The sequence below is a fragment of the Thamnophis elegans genome, chromosome 7, assembly GCF_009769535.1.
Source record: "Thamnophis elegans isolate rThaEle1 chromosome 7, rThaEle1.pri, whole genome shotgun sequence".
In the NCBI taxonomy this organism is placed as follows: domain Eukaryota; kingdom Metazoa; phylum Chordata; class Lepidosauria; order Squamata; family Colubridae; genus Thamnophis; species Thamnophis elegans.
The window spans coordinates 8301122-8325982 of NC_045547.1; the positions used below are offsets into that span (position 1 = coordinate 8301122).

The 24861-nt window shown below is 43.7% G+C and overlaps 1 protein-coding gene across 1 annotated transcript in view; it reads right to left on the bottom strand.

Annotated features, from left to right (window-relative positions):
- Positions 1 to 1938: 1938 nt before the first annotated feature.
- ABCC9 (ATP binding cassette subfamily C member 9) overlaps positions 1939 to 24861 on the bottom strand; it is a 103257-nt gene continuing 80334 nt past the window's right edge. Inside the window, 9 exon segments of the mRNA XM_032221116.1 lie at positions 1939 to 2257; positions 5762 to 5824; positions 7983 to 8116; positions 10175 to 10278; positions 12039 to 12147; positions 15445 to 15523; positions 17972 to 18102; positions 22704 to 22824; positions 24642 to 24743. Of these exon segments, the coding sequence (XP_032077007.1) occupies positions 2120 to 2257; positions 5762 to 5824; positions 7983 to 8116; positions 10175 to 10278; positions 12039 to 12147; positions 15445 to 15523; positions 17972 to 18102; positions 22704 to 22824; positions 24642 to 24743 (981 nt within the window). The 3' untranslated portion in view covers positions 1939 to 2119.

Sequence of the window (24861 nt, forward strand, 5' to 3'; positions counted from 1 at the left end):
TTTTATCCAAGGAACTCCTCCAGTCGCTAGGAAAACGTTGGTAGGAATTCACTGTTGTGGGTTTAGGGATGAGGTGGGCAAGATGGATTAGTCAGCTTGGAGCAAGCCTTGTTCTCAACTTGCGATGGGAAGCTGGAGTTTTTCCCAAAGGAGCTGCAAAAATGCTGCTGCTTTCGCTTCATCCCAAAGGAGCAGCTTTTTTGCATGTGAAATGCTGGCTTTCCAAGTTGTGGTTCTGAGATTATATCACAGCCTTTGGAAACCACAAAATAGGATGTTTTTTTGTCCAACTACCCCTTTCAGTGAATCGAGCCGACTTAGAAGCAAACTCCGTCTTTTCCAACCTGCTTTTCAGATGTCATATCTGCCAAAATTTTTAATCGCATGCGTAGCCGGTCCCTGCCATTTCCTCTGGTTGCTTGCCATATAAACAACAAGAGGTGAGGAGGTGAGGCCGGGGGGGGGGGAATGGAGGGGGGAACACATCCCATGCACCCCGCACACCCTTACCTATCGGCCGCTCCCGCAAACCTAGCCACCATACCAGGGGTGGGTTTCTCGCCCCGTTCCAACCGGTTCGGTTGGAACGGGGCCGGCGGCGTCCTCGTGCACGCGCGCAGTGCACACATGAGTACTAGCGTCTGTGCGATGCTCCAGCTGCTCCTAGAGGATCGCGCAGGCGCTGTATGCGTCCTGCGCATGCGTGGAAGCGCAAAACTCGTCAAAACCGGGTAAGGAGCGCGGGCGGGGTGGGGTGGGCCCTTCGCCGTTCCTGGAAGTTACTTACTTCCGAGTTCGCCGACCAACCGGTTCGTGGGGACCGCCACGAACCGGTTGAAACCCACCCCTGCACCACACCCCTTCTGTCATGCTAATAGCCACTGCAAGAAGAGTGGCAGGCTCAGCAATGCGCCAGCGCAACACAGCAGCAGCCATGAGGTGGCCACGCTCACCACTTCCTGCACCTCAAAAATAATAAGACCTCTCTGAAAATAAGGCCAAGCGCTTATTTCAGGGGTCAAAAGAAAATAAGACCATGTCTTATATTTGGGGAAACACAGTAGGATAAGTTCTGTTACTGATAAGTTCTTTGGCTTGCCAATTTGGAAACCTTTCTTTATTTTTTTATCAGATTTTTTAAATTATTTTTTCCCTTCTACAACACCTTACAGTCATTACATCAACATTGTTATGTCATCATACCTGTACATGTATATAATATTTTGCTTCTATATTTACACACCTTTATACACAGTTCTATATATATGTTTTTTTTATTTTATTTGTGCTGATAAATAAATAAAGGGAGACTAGTATAGATCTATTTCAAGCTATTTAGCTCTCATCAGCTAGCCATACCCTTACTGGGATTCGAACCTGTGCTGTATTGCATCTTAGGCAAAAGTCTTAGCCATTATGCCACAGGTCTCCTCCTTATCAGCTGAAGCCAGGGAAGAAGGTATATATTTAGTGTCACAACCCCTGGTAAGCCCCAATTATGGGAGGAAGCTAACTGCTTCTATATATATTTATATATAGTTTTTTTGGCTTAATTAATTTTATTCTTGTTTCGCAGCCATTTGTACCAATTGTTCCAAATTTCATAATATTCCGACTCTTCTTTATCTTTTAATTTCAATGTTAATTTGTCCATTTCTGCACAATCCAAAGGTTTTTTTTTATCACTAACTCGTCCGAGGGGGGTATTATTTTGTTTCCAGCATTGGGCAAATGCTATTCTAGCTGTCGTTAGCAGATGTGTTAATATGTACTTAATTTTCTTTGTATATTTCCCTTTGATTATTCCCAGTAGAAAGATTTCGGGTTTATATTTTATCTGGAAACCTTTCTAAGGAGTCTTTTCTTGAGATATGAAATACTCAGCATGGTCCTAACAAGATCTGTTGAAGAAACACTCAAAAGAGATCCTGTCTTTGGTGAAGAATTTATTGCTTTGAGACTTAACATCATGCACTTGAGTTTTACAAAAATTACAGATGGAAAAATACAGTGATAATACCTTATATATAAAGGGGAGAGTAGGCTGAGTCCCTTCTCTCTTTTTTTTAAAAAAATAAAATAAAATCAGCATTGAAAAAAAGCCAGTAGTGTGGCTTTTTCAGTTATCAGCCCGAACAAAAGAGGCGAAGATGCTGTCTTCTTGGGCCAGCAGATTCTCAGGTGTGTCGTTTTCCAAAATGACCCCTCGTTTCATCACGATGACCACATCTGCAGTCAGGATAGTGTGGACTCGATGCTGCATTTAAAAAAAAAAAAAAGAGTTATTTGGTGTTTCATGGTTTGAGGTAGGCAAGTCAGGAAAGAGACATTACCAAGATCAAGGGAAGTTTTATTCTTTTTATTTATTTATTTCATTTTTATTCTGCCTTTATTATTTGACTAATTGATAATCAGGCGTTGCCCGGGTATTTATTTATGGGGGGAAATGTCCTGATCAAACGTAATTTCTAATGTTAGATTTTCCCCCTTTCCAGAAGGAGCCCCCTTCTGGAGTACTGTGAAGCCATTACTATGGCAACTCCACTGCACTGCACAGTAGAAGCCATTTTAAGGCACAACAGGCTGTATCTACAGAACACACACACTGCTGGGAGTTATGGGTGTCTTACCCCCACAGTATTTGTTGCCAGAGAGTAAGCCATCTGTGTACCAAGTTTGGTTGAAATCGCCTGAGGCGTTCCAGAGTTATGCTGGAATATACACGTACAGAGCTGTTTTTATATGTATAGAAGAAGAAAAGTAACTCAAGGCATCAAACTTTGCTAATATTCCTTCCTAAAATTCTATTTTCACCACAATAACCTGTGAGGTGAATCGGGCTGAGAGTGACTGGCCGAAAGTCACCCACCTCACTCTCATGCAGGACTAACTCTGACTATTGTCTTCAGAAGTTGTAGGTGCTTTATCACTGGAGGTTTTCAAGAAGAGATTGGACAGTCAGTTGTCTGAAATGGTACAGGTCTCCTGCTAGAGCAGGGGGTTGGACTAGAAGAGCTCAAAGGTCTCTTTTGCTCTATTCTGATTGATTGATTGATCTCCTGGTGATTAGACCAAAGTCCCCTAGCTGGCTTTAGTGCCTATGGTGGGACTAGAATCTCTCTCTCTCTCTCTCTCTCTCTCTCTCTCTCTCTCTCTCTCTCCCTCCCTCCCTCCCTCTCCCTCTCCCTCTCCCTCTCCCTCTCCCTCTCCCTCCCCCTCTCCCTCTCCCTCTCCCTCCCTGTATGTATGTATGTATGTGTGTGTGTGTGTTGATAAATGTAACAAGGGCAACAGTAAAAATATTGGGTTTCTGTCTGGATGGTCTCTTGTGACGAGCCGAAGGACAGAGAATGGAAGTAGTGATCTTCTTCCCATATTTGGGCATACCGGTGGTTGTAACTCACTCACTCACTCACTCACTCACTCTCTCTCTCTCTCTCTCTCTCTCTATATATATATATATATATATATATATATATATATATATATTGATATTCATATTGATATTCATATTGATATTGATTATATATATATGTGTGCGTGTGTTACATTTGTGCTGATAAATAAATAAATACAGGGAGACTAGTATAGATCTATTTCAAGCTATTTAGCTCTCATCAGCTAGCCATACCCTTACTGGGATTTGAACCTGTGCTGTATTGCATATTAAGCAGTGGTGTTAACCACTAAGCCACAAGGTTCTCCTCCTTATCAGCTGAGCCAGGGAAGTAGGTATGTATTTAGTGTCACAACCGCTGGTATGCCCAAATATGGGAGGAAGCAGACTGCTTCCTTTCTCTGTCTATCGGCTCGTCACAAGAGACCAAGAGACCATGACTGCTAGGTTGGCAGAAGCTGGGACAAATAACGGGAGCTCACTCAGTTACACAGCACTTGCACAGCATCTTAGCCACTGAGCCACCGCGTCCCATTAAAAGAGAGTTTAATTAAAGGAGTTAAAGGAGAGTTTAATTTGTTTAAATTCCTTGATTCTCTGAATTGTTTAAGGTTGTTGGGGAAGAGTAAACACAGACATGTTTTTGGTGTGGTGAAATAAACCTTCCCTTTTCAATCCATGAGTTTGGCAAAGTTAGAAAAACCCAGAAAATGCCAGGCTAAACCGAGACCAAGAATAGCCTCCTGGAACTTGGACAGGAGAGACAAGGAGCAGAAAGAAAACAGAAGTACCAGAAAGGCAGAAATCTTGCAGGAATCCTGAGTCGGAGCAACTATTTGTTGGTCTTCACCAAAGTGGTGAAGAGGCCATCCTCCTTGAGGAGCAGATTGGCAGCTGAGTCGTACTCAGCCACCACCCCATCCGAAAGGACTAAGACAAGGGGGGCATCCAGGATGCTGGAGACCCGGTGCTGAAAGGAAAAGCAAGGAAAAGCAAAGGCAAAAGAGGGGAAATAACAGAAAGGGAACACATTCCAACAATAGGAAACGGAAATAATTGTCTGATGGACAATATAGGAAGCAAACGTGCGAGTATAAAAACCAGTGGCCAGAACTACGATGGCGTTGAGCCACCCTAGTGGTCTACATCAGACCTCTCTCCCCCTTCCTTCCTTCCTTCCTTCCTTCCTTCCTTCCTTCCTTCCTTCCTTCCTTCCTCTCTCCCTCCATCCCTCCCTCCCTCTCCCCCTCTCCTTCTCCTTTCCACCCACTCCCTCTCTCCTCTCCACCCCACTACCCATTCTCTCCTCTCCTCCTCCTCTCTTCTCCTTTCCACCTCATTCCATATCTCCTCTCCCCCTCTCCTTCTCTCTTCTCCTTTCCACCCACTCCCTCTCTCCTCTCCACCCCACTCCCCCTCTCTCCTCTCCTCCTTCTCTTCTCCTTTCCACCTCACTCCATCTCTCTCTCTTCTCCCCCTCTCCTTCTCCTCTTCTCATTTCCAGCCTGCTCTTTCCCTCTCTCCTCTCCCCTTCCCCTCCCCCTCCACCCTCTTCTCTCCTCTCCCCTCTCCTTCTCCTCTCCTCTACACCCCTCTCTCCTCCCCCCTCTCCTTCTCCTCTCCTTCTCTTTTCCACCCCACTCCCCCTCTCTCCTCTCCTCCTTCTCCTTTCCTTCTTTTTTCTACCCCACTTCCTCTCTCTCTCCTCTCCACCCCATTCCCCCTCTTTCATCTCCTTTCCCCCCTCCTTCTCTTCTCCACCCTGTTCCCTCCCACTCTCTCCTCTCCTCTCTCCTCTCCACCCCACTCCACTCTCTTTTCTCCTCTCCTCCCCACTCCCTCTCCCCTACTCTCTTTTTCTTTTGATTCAATGAAGCAAGATAAAACCATCCTGAGAAAATGCTTTCATTTTTTTCTATATTGATCTTCATGCTAAGCTAGTTTGTACAAATGGAAACTACATTTTTCTCTGCAGATTTCACTGGTATATAGAAGTATTATGAAAATAAAAGTAAAGTACAGTAGAAGAATGGATTTCAAGTGACCAAACAGACAAGGCCCTGTGAGCTAGCCTAAGCTGGGAAGTCAAAATTCATCAGATAATGACAAGCTCATAACTCTGCCCAGATGATATTTTTGTGTATGCTAACATCTATATAGCTACTAAGATTTGTGTCTGTCTCATTGGATTCCTAATTTTAAAATATGGAGCTTGTATAACGAGGTCCAAACTAGGACATAATTAGGTACTGAGAGGAGTGAACAAATATTTCTGTATTTTAGATGTCCTTAATTTCTTCTAGAGAAGAAGGTTCATCATCTGATGAAGTAGGAAAAGAATCCCACTAGGAAATATCTACTTACAGCGATCGTCACAACGGTGCGATCCGCAAAGGCAGTCATTACAACTTTTTGCAAAATGTTTTCCTGCAAAAAATGAAAACAGGAGTTACCAAAAGATATCTCTGGGATCCCTGGAAAACTCATGTTATCAAGAGGAAGAGTCTTCAAGCTTTGAGAATGTTTTTTGTCAGGCCAAGTCATTATATTTGGAGGTCTGCATGATTTAGATTTAGATGGGGAAGAAATGGAGGTAGTGGCAGATTTTACTTTCTTTGCTCCAACATCGCTGCAGATGGGGGCCGCAGCCAAGAAATTAAAAGACTCTTGCTCCTGGGGAGGAAAGCTATGGCAAATCTAGACAAAATACTAAAAAGCAGAGACATCACCCTGCCAACAAAAGTGTGTCTAGTCAAGGCTATGGTTTGCCCAGTTGCAATGGATGGCTGTGAAGGTTGGACCATAAGGAAGGCTGAGCGCCAAAGTATTGAGGCCTTTGAACTCTGGTGCTGGAGAAGACTCCTGCGAGTCCCTTAGACTGCAAGGCAATCCAACCGTTCAGTCCTAGAGGAGATCAATCCTGACTGCTCTTTAGAAGGCCAGATCCTGAAGAGGAAACTCAAATACTTTGGCCACCTAATGAGAAGGAAGGATTCCTTGGAGAAGAGCCTCATGCTGGACAAAAGAAGAAGGGGACAGCAGAGAATGAGGTAGTGGATGGAATCATCAAAGCAGTCAGCCTGAGCTTAAATAGACTCCAGAGAATGGCAGAGGACAGGAAGGCCTGGAGGAACGTTGTCCATGGGGTCGTGATGGGTTGGACACAAATTTGCAACCCATCATGACCCCATGGACAATGTTCCTCCAGGCCTTCCTGTCCTCTACCATCCTCTGGAGTCCATTTAAGCTCACGCCAACTGCTTCGGTGACTCCATCCAGCCACCTCATTCTCTGCTGTTCTTCTTCTTCTTCTTTTGCCCTCAATCGTTCCCAGCATGAGGCTCTTCTCCAGGGAGTCCTTCCTTCTCATTAGGTGGCCAAAGTCTTTGAGTTTCACCTTCAGGTTCTGGCCTTCTAAAGAGCAGTCAGGGTTGATCTCCTCTAGGACTGACCGGTTGAATGGCCTTGCAGTCCAAGGGACTCGCGGGAGTCTTCTCCAGCACCAGAGTTCAAAGTCCTCCATTCTTTGGTGCTCAGCCTTTCCTATGGTCCAACTTTCACAGCCATCCATTGCAACTGGGCAAACCATAGCCTTGACTATACACACTTTTGTTGGCGGGGTGATGTCTCTGCTTTTTAGTATGCTGTCCAGATTTTCCATAGCTTTCCTACCCAGGAGCAAGTAACTATTTGGGTTACTAATGGAAAACTGTTCAGCATCCTTCTTTCTGAAGTTGGAAGAGGGAAAATAGACCTGCAACCCGTGTCTGTCGGATGCAAGGTCAGGAACCAGGGTAGAGTTTAAAAAGCAGTACAAGTGTATTTCCTGCTCCCTATATGCACAAGAATCTGAACTACTAATGGTTAAAAGTGAATTGGTGCCAGATAAGAGTCAATGGACTTCAAGAGGGGTTGAACTTGGTTGGATCTCTTACAAAGGCAAAACTCCACACTGATGATGCATTTGACACACCCAGTGGTGGGTTTTAATTTTTTTTCGAACCTCTTCTATAGGTGTGGCCTGCTTTGTGGGAGTGGCTTGCTGGCCATGTGACTGGGTGGGGGTGGCTTGCCAGCCATGTGACTGGGTGGGCACGGCCAACTTGTAAAATATGGTGAAACTCACTTAACAAAGCTCTTGCTTAGCAACCAAAATGTTGGCTCAGAAACTCTGGCATTTGAAGCACGCAAGTCTTAAAGCTGTCTTGTAAAGTTACAAGACCCTTGCACCCCTAACCCTTTAGGAAAAAAACCCCGAGGGGTGTTCAAACTTGGCAGCTTTAAGACTTGTGGACTTCAACTCCCAGAATTCCTCCTCTCGCTCTTCATCTTGATGATGTGCGGACAGGCAGGGGGAGGGAGCTGGAACCGGTTCTAAACGGCATTGTAGATTTGTGGAACCTCTTCTATAGAAGAGGTTCGAACTGGCAGGAACCCACCACTGGACACACCCCTCCCCAGGCTGAGCCTGGTTGCCTCCTACAGTGTCTCAAGAAAGGAGTCCCCCCCCCCCACTTTAAAAACAAAGCTCAGTTGTCAAAGAAAAATGAGTAATCAAGGGACACAGGAAGGTACACCTACTTACTGTGGCCATATCGATGGAAGCGGTGGCCTCATCCATAATAAGGATGCTGCTCTTACGCACAAAAGCCCGGGCCAGACAGAAGAGCTGCCGCTGGCCAACACTGAAATTCTCACCACCTTCCGTTACAACAGCATCTGGGAATGGGACAGTTAGAATCAAAACAAGGTATTGGAAGAATCTGAACTACTGAAATTCTCACCACCTTCCGTTACAACAGCATCTGGGAATGGGACAGTTAGAATCAAAACAAGGTATTGGAAGAATCTGAACTACTGAAATTCTCACCACCTTCCGTTACAACAGCATCTGGGAATGGGACAGTTAGAATCAAAACAAGGTATTGGAAGAATCTGAACTACTAATGGTTAAAAGTGAATTGGTGCCAGATAAGAGTCAATGGACTTCAAGAGGGGTTGAACTTGTTTGGATCTCTTACAAAGGCAAAGGAAGAGCTAGCTCCCTCCAATGGGATGTGCCAGTGGAAGAGGCCAGTTACAGAATCCCATCTGCTAAGGAATTCTGCCAGGTGGGGTCAAGGAGAAGAACGTTTTCCACTGTGGTCCCATCCTATGGAACACTCTACCACTGGAGTTGAGAACTGCTCCCATCCTTTTGGTCTTCTGGAAAGATATTAAAACCTAGCTTTGCCGATTGGCTTGGGGCCCCAAGGGGGAATTCACTGCTGGAGGTGGTTGATGGGGTGTTTTGGACTGACAGTGGCTAGCACAGCTGGTGGCAGACTCAGACAGTGAGGAGGTTGGGGAGGAACATGGGCTGGTCCTGGAGTCTGGGGAAGGCTATGATGAGGGCTCTGCATCGGAGGCAGAGATGGGGCCAGGGCCATCCGACAGTTATCAGCTGCCTTCGGAGTTGGAGATCAGTGGGGCAGAAGAACAGCTGGAGCCTGTTCCCGATGTGCGCATGTGCAGAGCTTCCAGGAGAAGGGAACAGTTGAGGAACAAGGGCCAACTCGGGAGTAAAGGCACATGTGAATGGCCCCTCCCATAGGGAACAAAGAGGAGTGAAAGGGGAGTGGAATTTGCAGGAGACAATTAGCAATAGCAGTAGACTTATATACCGCTTCATAGGGCTTTCAGCCCTCTCTAAGCGGTTTACAGAGAGTCAGCATATTGCCCCCAACAATCTGGGTCCTCATTTTACCCACCTCGGAAGGATGGAAGGCTGAGTCAACCCTGAGCCGGTGAGATTTGAACCGCTGAACTGCTGATCTAGCAGTAGCCTGCAGTGCTGCATTTAACCACTGCGCCACCTCGGCTCTTTATAGTTCATTTCATTAGTGTGAAGATTTGTTCGTGACTCTCAGAGATTCCTTGGAAAGTATTTTCTTGTACAGCGTTGTGAAGATATCGGCCTGGCAGGTCTTCAAGCCTGATAAGGTCCGTGGTTGTAAATTCACCCTTGAAAGACTGTTTGCCAGGACTTTGCTGGATGTGAATGAGAGGAATTTACATGAGCTTAATAAAAAGGGGTTTTGTCAGGACAAGGAGTCTGCTGCGTGATTCTGTGAAGCCTAGGTCAGAACATGGGGTAAGAAGACCTCCACTCCTTTCCATGGGTGCCACTTGCTAATAAATCAAGTTTGCTACAACTTAGATGAACATCCCAAGGGTTGCTGTGTGCTTATCAGGTCAATTAGCTGGTGTGTGAAATGCGCATGTTCATAGCCTGCCATAGCACCCTGTTGGTGGATGTGATTTATGACACAGACAGAAGGGAAGGGATACAGGGGGTAAAGTTCAAACGCAATTAAGCGGAAATCAGTTTCAGCTCCACAGAAGAACATGCCAAATTGTTGATTCTAATAAATGAATGGATGTCTTTTGAACTTTGTCTTGAGGCTCGTAAATTAATTAGGTCATCCTTTGGAAACTTCACAGAGAGCCGAAACTGATTTCCACTTAAGTGCGTTTGAACTTTACCCCCTGCATCCCCTCCCTTCTGTCTGTGTCATAAATCATATCCACCAACAAGGTGCTACGGCAGGCTATGAACATGTGCATTTCACACACCAGCTGTAGGAATATGAGACCTGACTCTGGCCAAAGTATGCATGGAATTCTACTCCCTCTCCTCCCTTTTTCTATGTCGACTTGATAGTAGTCATGGAAATGCTTTACAATTTGACAGTCGACAGATCTAATTAGCATTAAACGTTGTTTTGATATACACACCTAGTCCCCCAGGTAGGACTTTGACCATGTTCTTCAGCTGAGCAATCTCCAAGGCTTCCCAAAGAGTGTCATCTGTGCATTTGCACTCTGGATCCAGATTAAAACTATGGGGGGAAAACACACAAAACCAAACCCACATTGCTCAGTAGGGTATGACTTGCGAACTAGAAATCAAATTAACGTCTTTGTTTTCTAGATAAAGCCATTGATTGGAATATAGCAACAGAGTTGGAAGGGACCTTGGAGGTCTTCTAGTCCAACTCCCTACCTAGACAGGAAACCTTATACTATTTCAGACAAATGGTTATCCAACATCTTCTTAAGATGTTTTAACAATCAATTGACTGACTGATTCAGTCAATTCTTCATCCATTGAGGTCTAATCTCCAAGTGCATGTTTTAGCCCAGATGTTTCTTTTGGCTACTGAAATAGACAAATCAATTTTGTGTACAGGTAGTCCTCGACTTACAACAGTTCATTTAGTGACTGTTCAAAGTTACGACAGCACATATATATAATGTTTGACAATATGAAATTTTATATAAATTACAAATGGAGACTATGAGAGGAGGTTTAAAAGCTTTGTTATTAAATATAATCAATTTTTATTTAGAACATGTTATAAAGATGTAATATTATTGGATGTTTTTAGGAAGATTTAATGGAATGCCATTATATAATTTTACTTTAGATTTAGAATATTTTATATAAAAGGATGTAAAAGCAACTATAGTCAAATGAAGGTTGAGGTACACTAATATATATACATACATACATACATACATACATACATACATACATACATATATATATATATATATATATATATTGTTGTATTTGTGCTGATAAATAAATAAAGGGAGACTAGTATAGATCTATTTCAAGCTATTTAGCTCTCATCAGCTAGCCATACCTTTACTGGGATTTGAACCTGGGCTATATTACATACTAGGCAGACATCTTAGCCATTGGGCCACAGGATCTTATCCGTTATCAGCGAAGCCAGAGTGAAAGGTATCTATTAGGGTGTTTTTTGTTTTTTTCTTTCTCGAGATCTCACATTGCTCCTGGAAGCACGAAGCCTGAAGATGACGAATGAGACTTCGGCGAAACGTCACCAAGACACCTCCAATTTTACACGGGAGAAAACCCAAATAACCAAAGACCTACATACTAACAACCCCGAAAACCTCAGAAAACATACATACATACATACATACATACATGCATACATACATACATATATATATTTGATTTAAAAATATGTGATTTGATATGAATTGCAAGTGATGACTGTGTACAGAAATTTTGTAACCAACTGACACACTTTCTATAATTTGTAATGGAAGATGCTTTTATGTTATTTTTGTTTTTTGTTCTGTCCGTTTATGTTTGTTCAAAAAAAAATTGTTTAAAAAAGAAAATCACACATAATGACTGAAAGGTAAGACTGACGGTAGCTTTTGCACTAAAATGTCCATTTTTGTGCTCCTAGAGCCAATGAATGTCTCAAAAATAATCCACCCCAAAACAAAAACCACCCATTGTAACATCCTGTTGAGAGGAGTCTGTTGCATTTACAGAAAAACACTGGGTTAGTATCAGGACAATGTCAGTGAAGGATCATGTGAATGGTACACTTCTAGGCCCTGTTGCACAAAAATGAGCAAGCTCGCACCAGGGTTTGTCTGTGCCAGAATTTTCTGGAAATCTTTCCGTGTTTAGCCATCGGAGCCGTAAGCAACAGCATTCAAAAGCACACAGGATGCATTCAGTGCAGGGCCAGACCTGGGGGATCTCTGCTCTTACCAAATTCCTGGGTCAGACAAAAAGAAGCAAATTTTGGGACCTGCGAGAACTTACCGAATCGAACCACTGAACAAGATAGGATCCTGGAGGATGATAGACAGCCTGGAACGCAGCAGATCGAGAGGCAACTTTGTAATGTCAATCCCGTCAATGATAATCCTTCCTGTTTGAAATCATTTGGAGCAAAACAAAAGAGAAGAGAGCTACAAAGCAAGCAGAACAACGCAGGGAAACATCCAGAAACACAGGGGTGCGAGCCTGGAAGAAATCAACTGAAAGGTCAAGGGGACCGTCAGAAACAATGTTTTTTTTTTGTTTTTTTTTTAAACCCATCCCCATAAGAATAGAAATTGCAAAAGGTGCAATTAAATAATGGCATGATATTTGAATCCTTTGGAAATAATTTCCCCCAAACGCCATGGCTTCGTCTGCATCCTACAGCTGTAGTTTATGGTACTGCGGAGAATATCATGATGTTCATTTGAATCCCACTCATTGAGAATCAGTGAATGAATGAAGGAAGAAAGGAGAGAGAAGAAGAGAAGAGAGGAGAGGAGAGAAGAAAAAGAAAGAAGGAAGGAAAGAAGGGAGGGAGAAGGAAGGAAAGAAGGAAGGCGATGGAAGGAGGAAGGAAAGAAGGAAGAGATGGAAGGAAGGAAAGAAGGAAGGAAGGAGATGGAATGAAGGAGACAGAAGAGAAGGGGAAAGAGATTGAAGAAAGGAGGGAGGGGGGAAGAAGATGGAAGAAAAGAAGGAGATGGATGGAAGGAAGGAAGGCAGGAGACAGAAGAGAAAGGGAAAGAGATGGAAGAAAGGAAGGAAGTGGGGAGGGCGGGGAGGGAGGGAGGAAAGAAGGAAGGAAGGGAAGAGATGGAAGGAAGGAAGGAAAGAGACAGAAGAGAAGTGGAAAGAGATTGAAGAAAGAAGGGAGGGAGGAGGAAGAAGATGGAAGGAAGGAAGGAAGGAAAGAAAGAGATGGAAGGAAAGAGACAGAAGAGAAGGGGAAAGAGATTGAAGAAAGGAGGGAGGGAAGGAGGGAGGGAGGGAAAATATGTGACCAAGATATGTGACCTATGGGTTATCAAGAAATGGTAAAAATACTTTTATTGCTCAAACCATGACAGGATCTGGGTAATTTTTGGGTTTTCCCCTCCCTTTCTCCCTCCTTCCCTCTCCCTCCCTCCCTCCCCCCCCCTCTCTCTGTCTTTTAATCTTTTCTAGTATAACTCAGCTGAGCCAAAAAGCGCAAGAAATTAAGGAATGGTAGGTAGCCCTTGATGGGGAGAGCCACTAACACAGCAATTGGAAGCTTTGCCTTCAGAACTACCACTGAATATCCTTTCCCAAAGCATGGGTGGAACTCAGAGCAATGGATTCCGTGGCCCTTCTGTGGTTTTCTAGCTTTTGGGAGGTCGAAACAGAGGGGGGAAAATCAGGATGGCAGAAAAAAAACAGAACACATTCTCAAAGCCTCCCAATCTAAATTCTCCCTAAAACACACAAAAAAAGAGACAACCAGACTGATCCAGCGGGGAATAAGAAATGGACATCTCCTCTGGGTCTTCCCTCTTTGGCTTTCCCCTCTTCCCGGAAAGGCAAGAGTTTGAGAGCATCGCGCATGATGAACGAGCTACTGAAGGGATAATTTATGATGTGTTGAACCGTGAGAGCAGAGAAAAAAACCAGCGGTTAATGCAGCTGATCTAAATTTCCATCCTTTGGTTTCCGGTCTATTTTTACGCCTTCCTTTTTGGTGGTGGGCTGGGCGTGGCTGCATCAGCAGGCCAGAAATGGTCAGCAATAGAGGAGATCAGGGGTGTCAAACTTTCGATTTTATTGAGGGCTGCATCAGGGCTGTATTTGATCTTTGGGGGGAGGGGGGCTGGTGGGGCAGGGCTAGCCAGGTGGGGGTGGCCAGCTCAACGTCACATGTGACAGGGGCACCTGTGGTGGCCAAATGCTAAGGCAGGACTTTCCTCAGACCCTCCATCACTCTCATGATAATCTCCTTCCTCCCTCCCTCCTTTCCTTTTTCTTCCTTCCTTCCACCACCTTCCCTTTCTCTTCTCCTTCCTTCCTTCCTTCCTTCCTTCCTTCCTTCTTCTGTTCCTCCCTCCCTCCCTTCCTTTTCTTCTTTTTCCTTCCCTTTTCATTCTCCTTTCTTCTTCCTTCCCCTCTTTCCTTTTTTTCCCTTCTTGGCTCTCTTCCCATCTTCTGGTCTTTTTCTTTGTCTTTCCATTCCCTTTCTTCTTTCCTGTCCCTTCTTGCAGGCTCAAATGTTTTTGTTTTTAGTTTGTTTTGATAGCTCTCTGCCAGCAAAAATGGAGCCCTGTGCCACCCCCACCCCCTTGGCAACCCATTTTCGACTTGGACAGATTCATGCAGCTCCCTGCCAACAAAAACAGAGCTCAGAGGGCTGTGGGCGCCCCACGTTTTCGCTGGCAGAGGGCTGTAGGAGGCCATCACAGCCGAAAATGGAGCCTGGAGGGACTGTATGCCGCTCCCGCCCTCCGAACTCCGTTTTCGATGGCAGAGGCACCGCGGACTGGTCCTTTGCTGTTTCCAGGGTGGTCCGGCGGGCCAGATCTCAGCACCTAATCCGGTGATTCTCAACCTTCCTAATGCCACGACCCTTTAATACAGTTCCTCATGTTGTGTTTTCCGTTGGCCTTAGGTGATTCTAGATCAAACAAGAAGTGCACAGAAGAGAGACCCCAACTATAATATTGGCTGTTTCGAGGATTTTTGGAAACACTTTTGAGTCCAAAAAAATCCCCCTTGTTTCTTTTTCCCCCAAAGAATTTTAATTATTTTTTATTCTCTTACATAGCATTTTAGGTATACATTCACATAATTGGTATTCTTCTTTACATTTATCATTCTTGCACATTTATTATTTCATTTAACAAGTTATAATGTACGATTTGGGTTGCTTTATTTACCATCCCTTCCTCCTTTTGTAACATCTTCTTGTTTTCCCCTTTCTTTTCTACCTCCCTCCCTTCTCTACTTCCTTCCTTCCTCCTCTCCTTCTCCTCCCTTCTGCTATTCTTCCCTTACCTTTCTCCTACGCCTGCTCTTCCTCTTCCCCTTCCTATCCTCTCTCCTTCTCTTTCTCTCCCTTCCACCCTTCTCTCCTTACCTCTTTCTTCTTCCCCCCGTCTTCCTTTCTTTCTTTCCCCCTCTCTCCCTTTCTTTTTCTATTATTGTTGGTGTATATTTCAAAACTCAGTTTATGTTTCCTTCGGATGGTATTTCCGTCAGCCCAAATATGATTTAGTATCATTTCTTATTCCCTTACCTTCACTAGTCTACCCTAGGTGTGATTCAAGGTTGGAACACTTTGTATGTTGAGATGGTCCCCTAGAAACTCCAAATGGGGGTATTTTGAAATGACAGCAAATTCAAAACGTGACACACACACACATCCCGAACTGCAAAACTGATTCAGAGGACTTACCATCAAATATGTCCACCATCCTGAAGAAAGCCAGCGAAAGGGAGGACTTCCCACTGCCAGTGCGGCCACAAATCCCGACCTTAAAAAGAAGATTTATTTTGGCTTTTTATAGGTAGCATTTAGTGGGGGTAATTACCAATTGTTATTGCTTAATGATAATTAAAAAAAGATCACTTCTTCACAATGGTATAGAAAGTTAGCACCCATCCCTTTCCAAGAAGAATGAAATATTTTGAGAAATATTTTTTAAAAAAAGGAAGAATATTATATTTCCCTGGATGAGAAATGGAGAAACATGCTCTTGGGAAGCAGCCCCCACCTTCCTTAATAGCCCACAGCAGGTGTCAGCACTTAAGCCTGCTTTAAGACGAAACGGCATTAAAGTTCCTCAGAGAGGATTCAGAAAGAAACAAGGATAAACTAGGACAGGAGTCGGCCACCTGTGGCTCCGGAGCCGCATGTGGCTCTTTCATTCCTCTGCTGCGGCTCCCTGTTGCCAGTTGGCTCCACAATTGATAGGGCTTTTTGGTTAGGACAGGTAGAGGAAAAAGGATGCTATGCTAGGAGGAGATTCTATGGTAGGGGAACAAGACTTCCAGTTGGTCCCGGAATTGAGTGGGGGGCTTCTGGGTAGGACCTTTGTGGCTCTTTGAATGTTTAAGGTTGCCAATCCCTGACTTAAGAGATAAAGAGAAAGGTAGCTCTATTCATAGGCAAAATTTCCCCTCAGCAAGGACTGAACAAAGGTAGGATTGGCCCTCAGCAACAATAGGAATTGCTCAACAAGCCATTTCATCAGCGTCAACCAAGCTTAGCTCAGACAAACTCCTAGGATTTGTACATGGTCCCATAGGAGTCTGACAACAGCCAATGGAATACATGCTCTTGCACAGGAACAGGAAGCTCAAGTTCAAAGCCCAAGAGAAGGTATAAAACCCCCTCACACTCCATTCCATTGGTCAGCTGCCTAGAACCATGTGCTTGGTGGTTTTGCTTCATCATTAAACCATCTTTCCAACTAGCCTCCATGTTTCCAGGGTCTTCATCCCGGCTTGGAATTGAACCAGATGGATATTTCTTCCAACAGAGGTAACTTAAAACAAATATTAAGACTTCCCTTAACCAAAATGAAAATAGAGATAAAGATAGTCCTCAACTTGCAACCACAGTTGGGTCCAGAACAAGGCAACTGTTAAACGAACCACACCCAATTTTACAACCTCTTTTTTTGCCATGGCTGTTGCAGTTTGTTAAGCAAATCATGTGGTCATTAAGCAAATCCAGCTTCCCCCATTGACTTTGCTTGGTTGGAAACCGGTGTCAACTCTCTGTGTTGACATTCCATGCAGAGCATCGGCCGAGCCGGATCTCAGATTACAGTAGCTGGAAGGAGATGAATGAAACTATTGGATAATGTGATTTATGACACAGACTGAAGGGAGGACAGAAACACGAGCGAAGTTCAAAAGCAGATAAAGAAAGCAAAAAATAGCAATAGCAATAGCAGCTAGACTTATATACCACTTCATAGGGCTTTCAGCCCCCTCTACGCGGTTTACAGAGTCAGCATATTGCCCCCAACAACAATCCGGGTTCTCATTTTACCCACCTTGGAAGGATGGAAGGCTGAGTCAACCCTGAGCCGGTGAGATTTGAACAGCCGAACTGCAGAACTGCAGTCAGCTGAAGTAGCCTGCAGTGCTGCATTTAACCACTGCGCCACCTCGGCTGTGAATAAGAAATGCCTAATGAAGCTGTTAATAAATCATGGCTTTTCGTATTACAATATCGGGTTGCTTATTATGAAGCAGGCATCATTAGGGTATTTTACAGCCAGCTGGGAAGGTTGCAAATGGTGATTGCATGATTCCAAGACGCGGCAACCAGTGCCGTTGTAACTTCAAGCAGTCTCTAAGTGAACAGTTGTAAGTTGAGGACAACCTATAATTGGATATTCCTCTTTCGACTCACGAATCCTAGATAGGGATAAATAAATGGAGTCCACCTGGTGAGGCTTGGAAGCCATTGTTTGCGTCGGGCCCTCAGATTTGCCACATTGAATGCTGTGGGAAATTGGGAGGGGGGGATTATATGGAGCGGGATAAACATAGTCAAAACAACATTCCTTTCTCAGAGAGTCAAGGACGTCTTGCCCTGCCCCTGGAGTGGTGTGACTGGGGGGGGCATCTCCAGTTCTGGACGGCACCTGATTGGGCCATGGGATGGACATGTGGGTGCTGGGCAGGGACTTGGACTTTCGTTTGGGTGGGGAAAACCGGGAAGGTTTCACATCTGGGTTTTCCCAGATGTGCCAATATGACATAAAATGGAAGTTTGAGGAAACTCAGGCCTTGGAGTCGTCTTTCATTGGGGATGTTACTTGGAACCCTGACACACCCGTTTCTGTGATCAAGGTATTTTAGAGTCTTTTGACACCAAATCATCTTCCATAATGCATCCTCCATTTATCTTTTTCTTTGCCAGAAACCCCGTGAAAAAGTATAAAATTATCGTAAGATGGCGGAACCTTTTGGCCTGGCTTGATATATGCTTTCACATGCTTGAGAACGGGCTTCAGGTTATTCTCGTAGCGGACGCATAGGTTTTCGATCTTGATTTCCCCTTCTTGCGGCCAGTCCTTGGGTACTTGCGAAATATCTAAGGGAAAGATCAAAGCAGACATGTCCTCATATTTGTACGATCCATTCCTTCCCATCTTTGTCTGTTTTAAACTAAATTTACTGTTACTATTTCTTTTTTTATGATTTTAGTGTTTCAAAAATGATGTTTTATTGATTTTAAGCCACCTAGAGTCATCTTTGGTTGAAATGAATGACATATAAGTTTAAATAAATGAATAAATACAAATAGAATGGAATGGAATAGAATAGAATAGAATATGAAATGAATAGGATAGGAAATGAATAAAATAGAATAGAACAGAACAGAACAGAGTAGAATAGAACAGAATAGAACAGAATATGAAATGAATAGAATAGGATAGGATAAGAAATGAACAGAATGGAATGGAATAGAATAGAATAGAATATGAAATGAATAGAATAGGATAGGATAAGAAATGAACAGAATGGAATGGAATGGAATAGAATAGAATAGAATAGAATATGAAATGAATAGGATAGGAAATGAATAGAATAGAACAGAACAGAACAGAACAGAAAAGAGTAGAATAGAATAGAATAGAATAGAATAGAATAGAACAGAATATGAAATGAATAGAATAGGATAGGATAAGAAATGAACAGAATGGAATGGAATGGAATAGAATAGAATAGAATATGAAATGAATAGGATAGGAAATGAATAGAATAGAACAGAACAGAACAGAAAAGAGTAGAGTAGAATAGAATAGAATAGAACAGAATATGAAATGAATAGAAAAGGATAGGATAAGAAATGAACAGAATAGAATGGAATGGAATAGAATAGAATAGAATATGAAATGAATAGGATAGGAAATGAATAGAATAGAACAGAATAGAACAGAATATGAAATGAATAGAATAGGATAGGATAAGAAATGAACAGAATGGAATGGAAATGAATAGAATAGAACAGAATATGAAATGAATAGAATAGGATAAGAGAAGAAATGAACAGAACAGAATGGAATAGAATAGAATAGAATAGAATAGAATAACAGAGTTGGAAGGTTCCTTGGAGGTCTTCTAGTTCAACTAGGCAAGAAACTCTATACAATTTCAAACAAATTACTATGCAAGATAAAATTTTCTTATGCTCTGATAGGAGAGCCAGTTTGATCTAGTGGTTAAGGCACCAAGCTAGAAAAGCGGGAAGATTGTGAGTTCAGGTCCCGCCTTAGCCATGAAAGGTAGCTGGATGACTTTGGGCCAAGCACCAGAAGACTGCGAGTTCTAATCCCGCTTTAAACATGACAGCTGGCTGGGTGATTTTGGGCCAGTCATTCTCTCCCAGCCCAAGCCACCTTGCAGGATTGTTGTTGGGGTGGGGAGGAATAGGATGAGGAAGGTGTGTTGTATACGTTCACCAGCTTGAGTGATTTGTAAATCTAATACAGGTGGGGATCTAAATAATTCAGCAACCATAATAAATAAATTCGTCTGAAAAGTAGACAACATGATACATCTGGGTGGCTCAGTGGCTAAGACACTGAGCTTGTTGATCGGAAAGGTTGGCAGTTCAGTGGTTCGAATCCCTAGTACAGGTCTCCTGTGTGAGCAGGGGGTTGGACTAGATGACCTCCAAGGTACCTTCCAACTCTGTTACTGTTTAGATGGTGGAAAACATCAGTTCAGAAGAACCTTTTGATTCAGCCAGGCTGCATCTCCAGATAAAGTGAAACACCCCCCCCCCCAAGTTTACATCACTTAGGAGGCACATGGAACATGCAGACAACATCTGGAATGTCAACATTCCCAATCTGTTTCGGACGATGGCGATTCGTCACGAAGAGCAGTAGCAAAGCAAGATTTATTTACTTTCGACAAGTTGGCTTGCTTGGAGGTCAAATATCAAGGCAGGTTACTTGCAACTGGGCTAATGCAAAGTAAACAAATCAGGCCCGCTTTTCAAACTTGTAGCATGATTCATGTCTGACCTCAGTCCTTCTTCATGGCTGACCAAGGAGACCAGATCACGCTTCCTTTTTTATTCCATAGCTGGCAAAGGAAGTCAAATGAACTGGTTGTTCCACAGCCCCAAAAAGAAAGGCGGGGGGGGGGGGGATTAGACTATAATTGCTCTTTAATATTGTTGAGGCTGCCGAAAGCCACAGTGACTTTCAGCAGCTCAACATTCAAAAATACGGAATAATAGGGATCTGCAAGGACAGATTTTTTAACCTTGGCAACTTTCAGATTTGTGGACTTCAACTCCCAGAATTCCCCATAGCTGGCTGGGGAATTCTGGGAATTGAAGTCCACAAATCTTAAAATTCCCAGGTTTGCAGACCTCCCTGTCCAAGGAGACACTATTCCATTGGCCAGGAGCAATCACAAAGGAGGCACACTTCCTGGATCCCACAATACCGCATTGCTTAATCGACAGGATCTTTGGGTATGTCCATTCTAGGTGACCTTACTGGAAACAAATGGAGACCAGGCGTCTCTTAAGGAAACGAGACTTTTGCCGTGATCTTTAACAGTGACAGAGTCGGAAGGGACCTTAGAGGCCATCTAGTCCAACCACTTGCTCACGCAGGAGACCTATACTAGGGAATTCGAACCGCCAAACAGCCGACCTTTCTGATCTATTGGCTATGATGGGCTAGAAACATCAAAATGGCCCCTCATTCGTGACTAACACAGACCATCTGCATGAAATAGTACAACGGACAGAATAACAGAGTTGGAAGGGACCTTGGAGGTCTTCTAGTCCAACCCCCTGCTCAAGCAGGAGATCCTATACCATTCCAGACAAATAGCTGTGCAATCTGTTCTTAAAAAGCTCCAGTGTTGGAACATCCGTCTGTGTTGTTTCTCTGTGTCATACGCATAATTTTGTATCTATCTATCTATCTATCTATCTATCTATCTATCATCTATCTATCTGTCTATCTGTCTATCTGTCTATCTGTCTATCTGTCTATCTGTCTATCTGTCTATCATCTATCATCTATCTATCTATCTATCTATCTATCTATCTATCTATCTATCTATCTATCTATCTATCTATCTATCTATCTATCTATCTACCTACCTACCTACCTACCTACCTACCTACCTACCTACCTACCCACCCACCCACCCACCCACCCACCCACCCACCCACCCACCCACTTATTTATTTATTTATTTATTTATTTATTTATTTATTTATTTATTTATTTATTTATTTATTCTGTCATGGTTATGCAGTGCCTATTGGAGGTGGTGACCCTTTGAGAGCTGTAAGCAATTTAATTTTAATATATGCTGATTAGTGTACATTTAAAGTAAAAATATTCTATTCTATTCTGTTCTGTTTTCTGTCCTGTCCTGTCCTGTCCTGTCCTGTTCTGTCCTGTCCTGTCCTATCCTATCCTATCCTATCCCATTCCTATCCTATCCTATTTGTTCTAACTGTCAGGAAATTTCTCCTTGGTTCTAGGTTGGTTCTCTCCTTGATTAGTGTTAGGATATTATATTTAATAGCTGGGACAATAAAATTGTACAATGGGCCAGGACACCGAATTGGAACTGATGGGTTTGAGAGTGCTGACTCGCGCAAGAGGCAATCTACGCTATGATTGGTTGCTTTGGGTGCAAAGGGGCGTTTCCCTTTTTCCCGCCTTTTTCTTCTGTGTGCTCTGTATGCTAGTTGAGTTTTACCTCATGATGTTCCTGACTATCTTGTCTGGTGCAAATGTACAAATACTTATATTGATTTGAATAAAATTACAAGTTTCTGTCAGTGTCTCTGACTTCATTCGGACACTGGCTGCACAATTCCCTGACAATTAGTTTCCATCCATTGCTGCTTATTCTGCCTTCAGATGCTTTGGAGCACCTTGGGGTGGCCCTTTTGTAGGGGCAATCCCTCAAATATTGGAAGACTGCTCTCATGTCACCAAGTCATCAAGCTGGCTTGCTATCTCTAAATATAAGGTATACATTTCACTAAAGACTCTACTCGTAGTGGGAGAGCCTCAAAGGGACCTCTGATCTTGGGGTGCCCGTCAATTTCAATTAATCAGATGAATCTGTATATATAAAAGGCAACTACCACTCACTCATCATGAAATCTCCAGAACCATAAACCTACAAACTCGAAATTTGGCACGTATGTTCCTCTCGGCTTCTAGGTGCTCGCTAAGAAAGGATTTTTCGTAATGACCATCACATCATTAGTATTTATTATAGAGTAATTAACACGCTCTGATGCTAAGGAGTTCTACTCCCACTCCCCACCTGAAAAGAACTCTGTTCCAACTGCCAGTTGCCTCACATGCCGTTACCTCAGTTCAAACTGGCAGATGTTCCACTCCTTCACTCAGGAGTGGGGCTCCTTACAGTACTAAACATCACTACCTCATCAAAATGTCTACGCCTTCCACCTATGGAACTGCTTCCGGACTCAAGGCTGCGGAAGTGATATTCCCTTATGTGTTTCACTCTCCGACCACCACTGAGCCAACGGATTCTGAACTGAATTCCTCCTGCATAGCCCAATCACATAGTTTTGTCACAAAGCAAGGGTATCCAGCCACTAATTTCATATATTTGGTCAGCAGACTTTACTGGGTTTTGCCCGTTAAAACAACATCGGTAATGCCGCACCCATTGTGCCTTCGTAATTCTCAGACTCCATGTTGAGAAAGCTGTTCACTTTCTTCACGGCCCCCATTTGCACTTCCATGTCAGCCAGATTTCGCACTACCCAGTTCAGGTAGTTGGTGATCTATAAAGGAACAGGAAAGAGGGGTGAAAATGAAAAGAGGGGCATTTGGGAAGGGACAGAATCTTGATGTAGTTGGAACCATGGGAATAAAGCTTTTATCCATCAAGATATTATTCCTTTGGAATACGGTAATCATTGTATGGTTGGAAAACCATCCTCAAGGTTTCAGAATGTTGTTTGACCCTCCACAGTGAATCCTAGGGAGGGAAATGAAGGGAAGGGGAAAGGAGGAAAGAAAGAGAAGAAGGGAGGAAAGGAAGAAAAAGGGAAGAGAAGATGGGAGGAAAGAAAGAGAAGAAGGAAAGAAAGAAAAAGAAGAGAAGGGAAATGAAGGGAAGGGGAAAGGAGGAAAGAAAGAGAAGAAGGGAGGAAAGAAAGAAAAAGGGAAGAGAAGATGGGAGGAAAGAAAGAGAGGAAGGAAAGAAAAAAGAAGAGAAGGGAAATGAAGGGAAGGGGAAAGGAGGAAAGAAAGAGAAGAAGGGAGGAAAGAAATAAAAAGGGAAGGAAATAATGAAGAAAGAAGGGATGAAAGTAGTGGTGAAATTCAATTTTTTTACTACCGATTCTGTGCGCGTGGCTTGGTGGGCAAGGTGTAGCTTGGTGGGTGTGGCTTGGTGGGCATGGCAGGGGAAGAATATTGCAAAATCTCCATTCTCACTCCACTCTGGGGCCAGCCAGAGATGGCATTTGCCGGTTCTCCAAACTACTCAAAATTTCTGCTACTGGTTCTCCAGAACCTGTCAGAACCTGCTGGATTTCACCCCTGGATGAAAGGAAGAAAAATGGAAGAGAAGGGAAGAAGGGAGGAAAGAAAGAAAAAGAGAAGGGAAGGGAAGAAGGGATGAAAGAAAGAAAAAATGGAAGAGAAAGGAAGGGAAGAGAAGGGAGGAAAGAAAGAAAAAGAGAAGAAGGGAAGGAAAAAGGAAAAAGGGAAGGGAACAGAAGGGAGGAAAAAAGGGAAGGGAATGAGAATGGACAGGAGGGCAGGGAAGAGGAAGGGTGGAGGGAGGGAGGGGAGAAAAGAAAGAGAAGGGAAGGAAGGGAAGAAAACGGAGTAAAGAAAGAGGAAAGGAAATTGATAATTAAGCTGTGAATTTGGGAAAGTTAAACCCTGGTGACCCATCATTATTCCGTCTACTCTAGTCTTTGCATGCACTTTTCTCTTCCTTTCCTTGGGAGCATGGAGGGCCTGGGAATTTCAGTGACTTTATTATTATTATCATCATCATCATCATTTTTTTTTCCCAATTGGCTCCCATAAACCTGAAACTTCTCCAAGTTGTTCTGAACTCTTTCGGCTCTGGCTGAAATCCAGGACTGCAAGACTGTTTCTTTCAGCATTGGGAACCTTGAGAAGCAACTGCATCTCCAGAGGGCTTCGGCGGGGGGGTGAGACCCCCGAGGAATTGGTTGCAAAGAAAATAACTCAAAAAACGTTGCGTCAAAACTAAAGGATCCTGAATCTTGCAGGGCTCTGGTATGTTTTGATACTAGTTACACAATGGGCCTTCCTGGCAGAGGTGAGTTGCTGCCGGTTCGGCCTGGTTTGGCCGAACCGGTCGTGGAATTCAGGCCTGGGTCGCAGAACCGACAGTGCCCCAGGCCTGACATGGCCCCAAACCAGTTCCCCTGCTGCTGCTTGGGCGCTGCCGTTTTGAATTTTAGTGACTGCGCGTACACATCTCAGTGTAAATTGTTCTACGCATGAATGCAGAACAATTTACATTGAATAGCGCATGGGTTGCGAACTGACAGTAACGCAACCCACCCCTGCATAAAATACCAGGAAATTTCCCTTTCCCCCCCTCTCTACGTACCGTCAGTGCATAGAGGAGACCCAAACCTACGAGGCCAGCCGCGGATTTTTCAGCGATGAAGGCCACGGCTGCAGTGAGGACGATGAAGGCGCCCACGTAATCCTTAAAGGGAGGGAGAGACAGAAAGAGAAACGATTTGTACGGCAAAGCTAAGCGGAACAAACATTAAAAGCCCCATCAACCCAATGGATGTTTTCTTTGCATTGCTAGGCAACAGGTT